This window comes from Bufo gargarizans, chromosome 1 (genome assembly GCF_014858855.1).
Source record: "Bufo gargarizans isolate SCDJY-AF-19 chromosome 1, ASM1485885v1, whole genome shotgun sequence".
In the NCBI taxonomy this organism is placed as follows: Eukaryota; Metazoa; Chordata; class Amphibia; order Anura; family Bufonidae; genus Bufo; species Bufo gargarizans.
The window spans coordinates 676419874-676434221 of record NC_058080.1 but is presented as its reverse complement, the minus strand read 5'-3'; the positions used below and the strand labels follow the sequence as shown (position 1 = coordinate 676434221).

The following is a 14348-nucleotide window of genomic DNA, read 5'->3' as shown; positions in this document are numbered from 1 at the left end:
CACAGGACTGCCGCATACTGGATGTTTTTCCCTTTTCACACCATTCTTTGTAAACCCTAGAAATGGTTGTGCGTGAAAATCCCAGTAACTGAGCAGATTGTGAAATACTCAGTCCTGCCCGTCTGGCACCAACAACCATGCCATGCTCAAAATTGCTTAAATCACCTTTCTTTCCCATTCTGACATTCAGTTTGGAGTTCAGGAGATTGTCTTGACCAGGACGACAACCCTACATGCATTGAAGCAACTGCCATGTGATTGGTTGACTAGATAATCGCATTAATGAGAAATAGAACAGGTGGTCCTAATAATTCTTTATGTGAGTGTATATGGGACTCACTGTCCTGCTCCCAACACCCCTAAAAGCATTTATCTATCCTAGGAAAAACTCAATAAAGAGGGGTCCAGTTTTAGGTAAATAATACATTTTTCTTTAATAACAAGTTGTGCAAATTTGTTATATACATTGGGGGACATTTATTAAGACCAGTGATTTATAAGCCAGTCCTAATCTCTTTGCGCTGCTTGCGGATGTACCAAAGTTATCTAGAGGTGCCGGCCTCTACATAACTTTGGCTCTAGCGGCTGCTGGCCGTGCGACGTGATTTAAACTACGCCCATCCACACCATAAACTGGCGTGGAAAATTATGAATGAGACGGGCCAGCTGGCTCGCTCTCTTCCCCACCCACACTATACCCCTTTTCCCACCAAAACACCTTTGCAACAAAATCTGCAACCTGATTACGCTACAAAGTGGCATAAATCAAATAATAAATGCCCGCCATTGTGTTTCAAATCCTCATCATCTTCAACACCTCTGCTTGCTGTGGCATAATGAATACCTTCTCATTTACATCCAGAGGACTGGTCCTGAGGACCACTACAGACCTAGCACTACTCATAGCTGAGAAGTACAGTAGATACAAGTATTCCCGGCCTGAGCTATCAAAAATACGTTAGCAATTATAAAGATTTATTTACATAAAAAAATATATAATCCCGTTAATATGAAATAACTATACGGGGTCATTTCCGTTTTTCGCTGTCTTACGGGCCTAAAAAAACAAAACGGAACGGACATGGAAAAACTACGTTTGTGTGCATGTCTAAGGCCTCTTTCACACAAGTGAGTTTTCCGTCTGGATTCCATGTGTGTGTTTTTCACGCATCATCTCTGCGTTTAGGAAAAATCCCAGCATGTTCTATATTGTGGGTTTTTCATGCAGCCCTGGCTCCAAAGAAATGAATGAGGCTGCATGAATAAGAAGGCATCCGGATGCAATGCGATTTTCACTGATGTTGCTGGAGATGTAGATTGTTATTCTTCAGTTTTTGTGAAAATCGCATCAACCTCATCCACACGGAAAAACTGAGACACTGAACGCAATCGCAGACAAAACTGATTAAACTTACGTTCAAAGCCATCAGTTTTTCCTGAACAGACCCTGACTCATTCCGTATCGTTCGTGTGAAATAAGCCTAAATGAAAAACTCCACAAAAAATGTGACTACAAATACTCCCCCACCCCCCTAAAAAACAAATATGAAACCATCCTTGTACATGACAGACAATAACAACTGGATGGGGGACTTGCTCCTGCATATTGTCGACATACCCTCTTTACACGGGGACAGGTGCTGCCGACATTAAAGATCTGAGCAGCCGACTAATGAGCGTTTAGATGCCGCGAGGAGTGGGAACAAGCGTTCCTGTGGTTGTCCATTTAGCCTAGATAAAAGGGCTTGAAGTTCACTGTTTGTGTAAATTGTGAAAATGATTCTAGAGCAGAGGTGGCCAAACGGTGGACTGCAATGTACGTCACAGCGGAGACCAGTAGATCTCCATTATAGGGAAAAATGGATTCTCGTAGGTTTGTTTCAGCGCGCCCGTCACCTCTCTTTCTAATGAGACATAAATGGGTGAATCACAGAAGGGCTGGTGATTTCTCACCATGGTTGTTAGGTGACAGGGGCGGATTCGCCATAGACCTTACAGGGAAATTGTTCAGTAGGCCGATGCCCAGGGCGCCGTCTGAACCCTCCTCACGGCCGGCCAGTGGAAGTTTTTGAGTATGTATTTTGTGCTGCTGGCGGCAGTATTTTGTGATGGACTGTGGTATTTGGCTCTGTTGGGGTGGTATAATGTGCCGCAATATGGTATTGCCGGCCCTGCCTTCCACCAGTTTGGACCCAACTACAAAACAGGGCCACTTTTAGTATTTTTTCCAGGGCCGCTTTAAGTTCCCAGTCCGCCCCTGTTAGGTGATATGGGCCTCATACACTCCCTGACTTCTAAGTAGAGATCAGAGGGGAGGAACAACACTCTCGATGGAGATGGCATGGCTGTGGAGCAAGTGCAATATGTAAGTAACTGTGGCTGCTATCACTGATATGGAGGACTGGGGCGTCTGGAGAAGAGAGATGTGCCACATAATTCTCAGTGCACCACATATGACTGTCTCTGGTTCCTTAGCAAACCCAAAGCACTCATTCTGAAAATGTCTTCTAGAGCGTTGGCACTTACCACACCAGATGCAACTTGTATCCATTGGCTTTCGATGGTAGAGAAGATTTATATGGCAGCCATGAACAATTCACATATAGCAAACGCCCCCTGGTGTTGAAAACGGAGTGACAGAAGATCCCATTGCTCCAGTCGGTATCTAAGAGAAGACAAATGAGACAAGCAGCATTTCTTAGCGTTATGTTATATTTTTCATGCATGTCTTTTGTAAAATTGTGCTTTTTCACATAGAGGTTAAATCATCAGGACAAAAAGTGTCCATATTGTTTGGTTACAAAGACGTATAAACGAGGGCCCCCCATTCAGGAGCCTTTCTGCTCTACTGCATTATGGATATGGGATCAAGAAGAATATATAGGCTTAATAATTACAGCATAACTTACCTGAAGACTTGGGACAGCCCAAAATACCATCACAGCTGTCTGTGAGTCCTATGAGAAGAACAGGACCATCATTAGTCAGGAGGAAGCCCACCCCCACTGAAAAAATAAGGTGCGGTTAGTGATGACTATGGATGATGGAAGGGGATATAGAAAATGCAGGAGGGCCCCATGTCATATAGTGTGCATTATCCCTGTACTATGACAGCACTGTTTGCATCATGTACCCTAGCATTACTGAGCTGACTCTTCCTGTACTCTGACATCACTCTGTGCATTATCACTATACCGCAACATCACTGTGTGCACGATCCCTTTACTGTGATATCACTGTCTATTAATCCTGTAGTGACATCCTGTGTGCAATATCCGTGTACTGTGACATCACTGTGGGCATTTTCATTGTACCGCAACATCACTGTGTGCTTCATCACTGTACTGTGACATCACTGTGTGCTTCATCACTGTACTGTGACATCAATATTCTAGCAATTTGCCGCCAATGTATGAGATGGACCAACCCCTTTAAAGATAGTATAATATCACAGCACAAGGGTACTAAAGTGAAGTAACAGCACAGGAACAATACCAAATAACAGCACAGGAACAATACCACATTGCCAGGTGCAAGATGTATCCGGCGGTGCTATACTTAATAGTGCATATTGTAGTTTAGTATTGTGTGTAATATATAAGAATACTATTAAAGTGTTAGCGTACAAAGTGATGTCATAGTATGGCAGTAGTGCATACAGTGATGTCACAGTATGGCAGTAGTGTGCACAGTGATGTCACAGTATGGCAGTAGTGTGCACAGTGATGTCACAATATGGCAGTAGTGTGCACAGTGATGTCACAGCATGGCAATAGTGCGCACAGTGATGTCACAGTGTGGGAATAGTGCACACAGTGATGTCACAGTATGGCAGTAGTGTGCACAGTGATGTCACAGTATGGCAGTAGTGTGCACAGTGATGTCACAATATGGCAGTAGTGTGCACAGTGATGTCACAGCATGGCAATAGTGCGCACAGTGATGTCACAGTGTGGGAATAGTGCACACAGTGATGTCACAGTATGGCAGTAGTATGCACAGTGATGTCACAGTATGGCAGTAGTGTGCACAGTGATGTCACAGTATGGCAGTAGTGTGCACAGTGATGTCACAGCATGGCAATAGTGCGCACAGTGATGTCACAGTGTGGGAATAGTGCACACAGTGATGTCACAGTATGGCAATAGTGTGCATAGTGATTTAATAGTACGGCAGTAGTGTGCACAGTGATGTCACAGTATGGCAGTAGTGTGCACAGTGATGTCGCAGCATGGCAATAGTGCGCACAGTGATGTCACAGTGTGGGAATAGTGTGCATAGTGATTTAATAGTACGGCAGTAGTGTGCACAGTGATGTTACAGAACAGGGATAATAATAACAAGTAACAGAGCGATGTCTCAGCTAATGACTAAATTGATGCCATATACAGAGATAATTGTTATGCCCTTAAGTAGCAGACTAGCTGCATAGATTTTGTATTTTCTTCCTGTGTTTGGGTGGGTTTCCTCCCACACTTTAAAGACTAAGGGGGAGATTTATCAAACTGGTGTAAAGTAGAACTGGCTTAGTTTCCCCCTTTCATTTTCCAAAGAAGCTGTGAAAATTTTTTCACAGCTTCTTTGGAAAATGAAAGGAGGAATCTGATTGGTTGCTATGGGAAACTAAGCCAGTTCTACTTTACACCAGTCTGATAAATCTCCCCCACAGGGCTGATGTACAGGACCACGTGTGCCCCCTGCCTACATACAGTGGGTCAGCAATATACGGGCACCGGCCCTGTGCACTCCGTATCACGGAAGACCCATTGACTTGAATGGGTGGGAACAATGTAGTGTCTATCCAGCAAGTAAGGACTGAAGGTGCTGCATTCTGAAATCGGCATCTTGGACACCAACAGGGCTTGTTCCAAAACGTATCCTTCGTACTGTCTCTCTGCAACTGCTGCATCCTCTGCGCACAAGCACCAGGTTCATAGGTACAAATCTGCTGACAGATGCCCTTACATTTTTTTTAAATAACATATGTAGAAAATAGCCTCTGATCCTATAACCTAACATTTTTTTTGTTTTACAGTGAAACAGATTGGGTGGTGATGGGTTTTCTTTTATTTAGCATGAGGCGGAACACATATCATCTTACCTGTCCCAAGGCAGACAGTGAATAGTAGACCCAAAATGCATCTCATGGTTTTCCTAAAAGTAGAAATAGGACTTAGAAGTAATGTTATTTGGATTGTGCCTCAGCAGCTGTGGCTTTATTCACATAGCAATCCAGGTTTCAGTTCGGAGCCTCCGTCACTTTTGATGGCAAGAATAGTGTAGCATTGACTGAAACCGAGACAGAACCGTGGGATACCACGTTATAAGTGAACGGGTGGATGTGTTGTAGGAAGGGAAGCCACAATGCAGTGGTGAACAAAGCCTGATAACACCTATTGGCACTACTAGCATGCCTAATAAAGTATTTAAAGGGGTCTTCTGGGATTTTTAATCCTCAGGATAGGTGATCAATATCAGATTGGCAGGGGTCCGACACCTGGCCCCCCGCCGATCAACTGGTTGAAGAGAAGGCTGCTCTCCGTGCCAGAGCAGCCTTCCCTTCATCGGTGAGCAGTGAACAGGTGTAATTACAAGCCTTCCCATTCAATTCAATGGGATGGCTCCTTCCTAATCAAGTCCTTCCTATTCAAGCTCATTCTTCTCCTTTAGGGCTCATGCACACGGCCGCAAAACACGGGGCATCGGCCGTGTGCACCCCGCATCACGGAGGCAGACCCATTTACTTGAATGGCTCCGCAAACCCAGAGATGCGATGCGGAAGCACGGATCGGAATCCCACGGAAGCACTACGGAGTGCTTCGGTGGTGTTTCTAGCCGTGCCTCCTCATCGCAAAAAAGTAGTGCGTCGGATGCGGATTGTGGACTCCATTCAAGTGGATGGGTCCGTGATCCGCATGTGGCTGCCCCTCAGTCGGTGCCTGTGCATTGTGGACCGCAATTTGCGGTCCACATCACGGGCCCGGCCAGCACACGGTCATGTGCAAGAGCCCTAAAGGAGAGCCAGTACCTCACCTAAGTTACAGTACAGTATATCCAAGGCATCTTACTCCTCTGGCTAGAATCCAACTCCGTACTGATGAGGGACAAACACCCGAAACAGCTTTCTGTGGATGGATATTTGGCTCGGCTATTTTCTTTGTCATGCCACTGCTGACGATAGGTCATCAATATACATGGCCAGACAGCCCCTTTAAGTATAAATCAAACCTCAACACAGTCCAAACGCTCCATATGCACAACTTGCTGACACCACCTACACCTAAGTTGTGGGCTTTTATGTAGCCAACATAGGTACATACAGCTCTCCAGCAGTTCAAGGGTTAAAACAACTCGATTCTCCACAGGATGGCGCAGTGTCAGTGTGTATAAATAGCTTAGCTCAGACCTAAGTGAGGCAGTGCAGTCATGTGCCGTGTGTGCCGTCCTGTGCAGTTATGTGCCGTGTGTGCAGTCCTGTGCAGTCATGTGCCGTGTGTGCAGTCCTGTGCAGTCATGTGCCGTGTGTGCAGTCCTGTGCAGTCATGTGTCGTATGTGCAGTCCTGTGCAGTCATGTGCCGTGTGTGCAGTCCTGTGCAGTCCTGTGCAGTTGTATGCAGTCATGTGCAGTTGTGTGCTGTGCAGAGCAGTTCAGTTCCTGGTTGAGGTAAATCCAAACCAGTGCAGATGAGCTCAGGTAAATCCAAGTGAGAGTTCAGTTGAATGCAGTTCTCTCATGAGCCTTCAAGAAAGCAACAGCCATGTAGCTGAATATCTGGAGGGAGGCCCCTTCCTAGCCTCTCTACTTTGTCCCTGTCGGCTCCATAGCCCAGGGTTAAGGCCTGCAAGTATTCTACCTAGAGGTGAGCAATCCACTCCTATAGATCGCTCTTCCAGGGTGACCAATGTCTAAACTGTACGCAGCCGAGTATATAAGGAATTATCACGTTTATGCAAGACAAAGGATTAGCAAGATAGTCATTACCTGAGGACTTATTAGGCACCTTTGTACTAGGTGTAGGAGACAGCATGAAGCATCTACATCTCTAGTATAAATCCTGAGGACAGTCCGGCCAACTGACAGAACAGCATTGGAATAGAAGTGTCAGGATTCAGAAAAGCACCTTTTATTCAAGGATTAGGACCAGGCCGGAGTTGTGACCAGTGTAAGACTTTCATTATTACCAGCCTAGTCTGAGCAGTAGTCTTCTTATGTATTACAAGAGCCTGTACTTCATTGAGGATTTGCATTTCCCTTTCCCCATATGTATGGGAGATTGTGCTTAATGCCGGATTGTATCAAGAGACTGTTTAATGCCTATGGATGTATTGTAATCAAGAGTCATCATCAGTAAAGTGCCATTTGGAGTTTCACCCTGCTTGCCTCAGACTCAGTTCCTCTATTAACACTATAGTAAATGGTTGTACCTCCATATAATAGGTACTGGCGTCACAAGGGACATTGCCACTGGCACATTAATACAGACCACCAAGGGCACCCCAAACCACCATCTGGCCAGTGTCCCTTACACCAGAGTGTGCCCCAGAGAATCCTTGTGCCGTTCTCCTCATCACTTATGCGAGCCTGCCCAGGGATGACATAACCGTGAGTAACCAGAACTGTATTTACCTCGGCCCACCTATTGCTCACACCGTGACCTCGCACATAATTCCCCTGCAAGGTCTAGCATACCGCATAATTAAAATTGGCGTCACTACGAACAGGATTTCTGATAAATTCCTATGTGCTTTAAGGAACTGGACTTGTGCATTGTTGTATTTTTGAGCACTACAATAATTGAAATTGGCGCTGTGTGTGAACAGGACTTGCAAAACCCTGCTTCATTGTGGATTGCTGATTGTGAATAAACCCCAACTGTTTATTGCTTCTATTGGGCCAAAGAACTGTTAAAAATGCTTAAAGACTGTCTGTATGTGTTGCGCTATTCATCTACTACAAAACCGCATCGTTAAAACTGCAAAATTGTGGATTTTTGAAAAGTCAGTAGCGCTGCTTGCTGTTTTTGAATGGACAGTTTTTGCATCTAAAATGGCAGCCGAAGGACTTGTAATTGTTTGCTGCGCCATCACTGAGCAGCTTGGCGGTAAAGACTAAAGACACTCCCCCTCTCAAAGCGGAAAAATTTGGCGCCCCTGCATTTTGAAAGTAAACGGTAGAAATATTTCTGCTGCGCCACAGACCAAGCCTCATTCGCATGGATTACAATATGAGTACCGCCTCCCCTATACTGGAATACCTAGGGGGCGTGCCTGAAATGAGAGGAAGTCTGACGGAGCAATGGAGAGACTTGTTGAATGTCCTGCAAGCATGTCAGAGACTGCGCTCCCATAAAGAGGGCATTGGCAATCCGTTCGGTCCCCTACACCATATTCTTTACTTAACCACCCCTTAGAAATAAATACACGACACTACTGCTCGGATTTAATCGGCCACAGCAGCCGTTTATTGAATAAATACATAACATAATTAACTTAATAAATTAACCAATGACGAGGGAGGTCCTAGAAGCCCCAATAACCTCATAAACACCAAGAAAACCTGCGTCTCCATCTTGCCCCCAGCCGTTGAACCCAGCTCGGAGGCAGCAACTGATGGATGCGTAGTTAGTTAATACCAGCTCCTCAATGAGAGTCCAGCCCCTCCTGCGGGGCCCTCCCATCCTCAGGTACCACCATATTCTTCCACTTCAAGGACCTCCCCCGCCTCCACGACTGCCGCGAAAAAATAAAGGACCCTAAAACCTTGCCCAATACCGCATTCACCGGGGACGGGAGGGTGGGCGTTTCCTTGCCCTGACCGCAATGCTCCTGCTCCCGCTTCCTCCTCCCTTGTAACCGCTGGCCACACCCCCCGCTCTCCTAGCAACTCGCGCCCCTTGTCTTCTCCCCGCCTCCACCACTTAAGCCCTGCCTCACCTGTCCCCTCACTGCCAAAAACCTCTTCATGAGCGGCCTTCCCTACCGCTGCGCTCCCCGTCCGGCCTGACTAGAGCGATGGGCACCGAAGCAACTACCGAGACTTCAGCATCTGCCGATGCACAGCCCGGAGCCGCAGCATGTGAAATGAGTGAGCCACCAGCTTACTCTCCGAGAACGTTCTCCTTATCACTTATGCGAGCCTGCCCAGGGACGACGTAACCGTGAGTAACCAGAACTGTATGTACCTCGGCCCACCTATTGATCACACTGTGACCTCACATGTAATTCCCTTGTCGGTCTGTCATACCGCAATAGGTATCTGTGTTGTTACTGGTAATGGCCACATCCCTTGCCTCAGGTGTTGCTAATGTGGTCATTTAACCTTATTATTGTTGCTTCTCTCACAATGCTGTGCGGTTTATAGCTTCAGTTTCAGTTGTGGATTGCTGGTGTGTGGATCTCAGTGTAGCTCCTGGTGCTTCCATAGCCCCATTGAAGTTGTCTTTCCTTTCCCTGTTTGTATTTAGTTTGGGTTTTGTGTGTTGCATTTTCCTATTGTTGTATTAGGCCTGAAGAAGACTCCTGTTTGTCCTTCCTTTTGGTAGTCTCGTCCCTGCCATTAGTACCAGGGTCCAATAGGGCTAGATAGGACTCTAGGTATTCCTGCGTATGAACTCACCTACCTCTGGGGCATGTTTATACTGGTAGTCAGTCAGGATTGTGGTTAGGGTTTTACTAGGAGGTGTCCATCTTCCTTCCCTAGTTCTCAGCCCCGATTCCCTGTTTCCCCCTTCCTTCTATGCTCGGTGTGGTGTTTCCCTCCCACACCGAAGCGTGACAAATCTTTACACACCTCAGAGTCAGATCTGACCACCAGAATTTTTATTGTCCAAAGTGCTCATCACAGAGGCAGACCTCTCAAATGTCCCTCTTTTGGACAGACAGTCCCCCCTTTTTGACCCAAGTACACCTGTCCCTCTTTTCTCCATTAATGTCCCTCTTTATGATCTCGGTGGCTCAGTGGTTAGCACTGGTGGGGATCCTAGGCTTGATTCCGACCAAGGACAACATCTGCATGGAGTTTGTATGTTCTCCCCGTTGGCGTGGGTTTCCTCTGATTGTGAGCCCCATTGGGGACAGCTTGATGCTAATGTTTGTAAAGCGCTTTGGAATATAGTAGCGAAATATAAAAATGTAAAATAATAAAAAAAAAAAATAATCTGTGGTATAGATTTTCATTATTGCATTTTCAATATTGATCCAGAAAGTGTTTGGCCGGTTCCCATGTGCATATTAGAGACCTCCTTGTATACTATTTCATTATTTGATGCAACTTGAATTTTAGAAATTTCTATATTCAGATAATTTTTGCTCTATTAAAGTGTATAGATATGCAGGACAAATGGATCTTTCACACAATGAACCACAAGCAGGGACGTAGCTAAAGACTCATCGGCCTGGTGCAAGAATTCAGCCTGGGCCCCCTTCCCTCAGTGCTTTGTGGCCAGGGGCAGGGATGCACATAGCCTTCATGCTGCCTTAGGCCAAAATTTAAATGGCACCCCTTCCCCATGCCATATTATTGACTTAACCCCTTCCCTCCAGCCAGAAGTGTAACCTGACCAGCATGCACTTTCTATAGAACCAGTGTCTTCTTATGTGGCACAAGGATCTTTGGGCCCCATCAGGCTCCTGGGCCCGATAGTAACTGCTACTTCTGCACCCCCTATAGCTAGGCCTCTGCCCTCAAGTGTCCATAGAGAGGTGTGTGGCAGTGTTACTGCATTGGGCAAAGAAGTGGGGAAGCAAATAAAGGGGGGAAAGTTGTGGCATGAGCTATTTGGAATCGTCTCGCGCCTGGTTGCTCCCCCTTGATATGTCTGTGACCTAAATGTAACCTATAGGTATATCTAAAGTACGCTGGGCCACTGTGTTGACTCCTCATGATGTTGCCACCTCACCACTCGGTCATAGGGCACTACTTGTCTCAGCGTGTAACAGAACAGATACTGTAGAAATCTAAGTGGAATCAGCTGTGAAAGGAGTGCGCCCTTTCATGCTATAGTAGGATCTTGGGCCTCTGCATGGTTCTTTATACCTGGTGCTAACATTGACCTGTAAGGCTGAGTTCATACTTGAGTTATTTGGTCAGTTTTGGCCCCGTGACTGCCCAAATAAGTGAAGTGTGCAGTGATTCTAAGAGTGACGCCTGTCATCTGCATGTCATGTGGCTCACAGTATTGTTTCACTACCACAGCGGACTCCATATGCGTGTTACTGCAAGCCACAGTGTCAAACACCGCTATAAAGGCTCTCTGCCGCCAGAAAATAGTTTTTTAACACGATTCGCCACAAATAAATTCAGATTGAATATTTTTGGGAGATTTGGCGAACAGTCCGAATCAAATTTTTAAAAAATTCGCTCATCTCTACTTTGCTTCTTTAGGATGGTCTAATCTAGGGACACATTCAGCTGCATCTTTATCTTCTCTCATCCCCTGCATCACATTCTGTCTCACTCATCTAACTCCCCCCTATGGGGATAGATGCACAGCCCTACCTAGTCATAGAAAGCCTATTAACACCTTGTGCACCAATATTTGAAATGCATACGTTACATAAAAGCATGTTTAACCCTTTTGTGGTGTACCACTATTGTAGTAGTGGGAAGCTGCACTGATAAAATATTCTTCAAGAGTAACTTCTCCCAACCATCCAGGAGCAATTTGCTGATGAACAATGCTTTTTCCAGTATCGTGGAGCGCCATGTCGCAAGGCAAAAGTGATAACTAATTGGCTCAGTGAACAAAACAATGACATTTTGGGTCCATGACCAGGAAATCTTATTGAAAACCTGTGGTCTATCCTCAAAAAACACTGAAATTGGGATAAACTCTAAGCACTGATTACACAAGAATGGGCTGCCATCATTTAGGATTTGGCCCAGAAGCTGATATCGAGGGCGAATTTAAGAAGTCTTTAAAAAAGTGTCAACGCTGTCTTTGCATAGACTTGATTGATTTGTCAATAAAAGTTAAACAACTTAAGAAATGCTTATAGTTGTACTTCCGTATACCATAGAAAGATCTGACAAAAAGATCCAAAAACACGGAGAGAGCAAAATATGTGAAAAACAAAATTTGTGTCAGTCTCAAAATATTTGGCCATGACTGTAGATTCTACTAACCAGCTCCACATCTACCAATGTATATAAATGTACATAAATCATGCATACAGAGGTCAACTAAATATAGATAGACAAGTCAAATAAATAGTGGATCCTGGCGATGAATGATTGATACAGTGTCCACATAAAGGCTTTGGACACTTTCACATGACGATAAAACAGTTTTTATCATTGTTTTTAAATAAAAATTCACTGGGAATTTTACAGGGAAAATAAAACATTACACAGTGCCATATTGAAATCAATGGGTGTCTTTGTATTGCAGGATAAGACCCCCAGAGCGAGAGATGCTGCTCCCCGTTCTGGCCAAGAGATTAAGATCACCCTATTGACTATAAATTCCCCAATATTGTATATGAAAATCGGTTTTCCAAATTGGACAACCCCTTTACCATTGGCTCCAATCTGGCATCTCTGTTGTATTATTACTATTTCTTAATTAGAATGGTAATACAACGATAAGTAGAATATAGTATATAAGTCTGTATAGATACATAGACAATAATCTATACAGCGCCCCCTCTTACCTTTTGCAACACACTGGCCACACCTTTGCGTAATTATTAGGATGTTCGATTCTCTACTTTTTGTGCAGGTTTTGAAGCGCTTTGTAGAGGTCTGTGATGTGTTGTGATGCTCATCTGTATCTAGCAAAAAGTTCCTCTTATCTACCTCCCCAGAGCAGATATGACAGCGACAGAGTACATCCCACACACCGCATCACATTTCCAGTGACAAATGTGGTTTAAAGGCAAAAGGTCTTTTTCTTTAAAACTTCTAGCATTACTAAAAATGAAAATTGAGAGTTCTCAGTCGTTAATACCTTTTTATAGCTAGTGTGGAATAAATGATAACAAATAACAAGCTCTTGAGAGTACATTGGAATAATGGGGGGAATTTACCATAATCAGAATATTTGAAGTCAGTTTTGCTTGAGACCGTGTTGGCATACCCTATGCCACACTTATCAAATGTCACATGTTCGATACGTTTGTCTTAAACCTAACACTTTTGTCTAGAGAAGCTCCTCCAGTTTTCCTACTCCACCCTCCTCCTGGAGAGAGACTGCGACTTTAAAAAAAAAGTCTCAATGATAAATAGATAACCACGTCCACCTTCCCATACAAATTTCAAGACTGGAGTGAGTAGAGTAAAAATGTAAAAAGTTGCAAAATCTTTGCTCAAGTCACATAAACTCGCATAGGCCCCATTTTGTGACTTTTTGAAGCCAAAATTCTGTAGTGAAGGCATGAAAAATAAGGGCCAATATCTGGAGTCACATATTTATAGATGAAAGGACATAGGAATAAGGCCTCTTTCACACTTGCGTTGTCCGGATCCGGCGTGTACTCCACTTGCCGGAATTACACGCCGGATCCGGAAAAACGCAAGTGTACTGAAAGCATTTGAAGACGGATCCGTCTTCAAAATGCTTTCAGTGTTACTATGGCACCCAGGACGCTATTAAAGTCCTGGTTGCCATAGTAGTAGCGGGGAGCGGGGGAGCAGCATACTTACCATCCGTGCGGCTCCCGGGGCGCTCCAGAATGACGTCAGAGCGCCCCATGCGCATGGATGACGTGTCCATGCGATCACGTGATCCATGCGCTTGGGGCGCCCTGACGTCACTCGGGAGAGCCCCGGGAGCCGCACGGATGGTAAGTATGCTGCTCCCCACTACACTTTACCATGGCTGCCAGGACTTTAGCGTCCCGGCAGCCATGGTAACCATTGAGAAAAAGCTAAACGTCGCATCCGGCAATGCGCCGAAACGACGTTTAGCTTAAGGCCGGATCCGGATCAATGCCTTTCAATGGGCATTCATTCCGGATCCGGCCTTTCGGCAAGTGTTCCGGATTTTTGGCCGGAGCAAAAAGCGCAGCATGCTGCGCTATTTGCTGCGGCCAAAAAACGTTCCGTTCCGGAACGGAAGACATCCTGATGCATCCTGAAGGACGGACTGTCCATTCAGAATGCATTAGGAAAATCCTGATCAGTATTCTTCCGGCATAGAGCCCCGACGACGGAACTCTATGCCGGAAGACTATAACGCAGGTGTGAAAGAGCCCTAAAGTGGTAAATGAGATCTGAAACAGAACTGATACTCCCACCAAGTCTGAGGAACGCATTCCTTAAACGGAATTTAAAGGGGTTTTCCGAGATTTTCCTATTGATTACCTATCTTCAGAAGAAGTGATCAACATGAGTTGATTCCCTGCACCC

General features: G+C 45.2%; 1 protein-coding gene across 1 annotated transcript in view; it reads right to left on the bottom strand.

Annotated features, from left to right (window-relative positions):
- LOC122936185 (interleukin-12 receptor subunit beta-1-like) overlaps nucleotides 1–12748 on the bottom strand; it is an 85651-nt gene extending 72903 nt beyond the window's left edge. The window contains exons 1-4 of the mRNA XM_044292270.1: nucleotides 12653–12748; nucleotides 5102–5154; nucleotides 2910–2957; nucleotides 2527–2665 (exon numbers count right to left, since the gene is read on the bottom strand). Of these exons, the coding sequence (XP_044148205.1) occupies nucleotides 2527–2665; nucleotides 2910–2957; nucleotides 5102–5147 (233 nt within the window). The 5' untranslated portion in view covers nucleotides 5148–5154; nucleotides 12653–12748. The remainder of the gene's footprint in view (nucleotides 1–2526; nucleotides 2666–2909; nucleotides 2958–5101; nucleotides 5155–12652) is intronic.
- Nucleotides 12749–14348: the final 1600 nt, after the last annotated feature.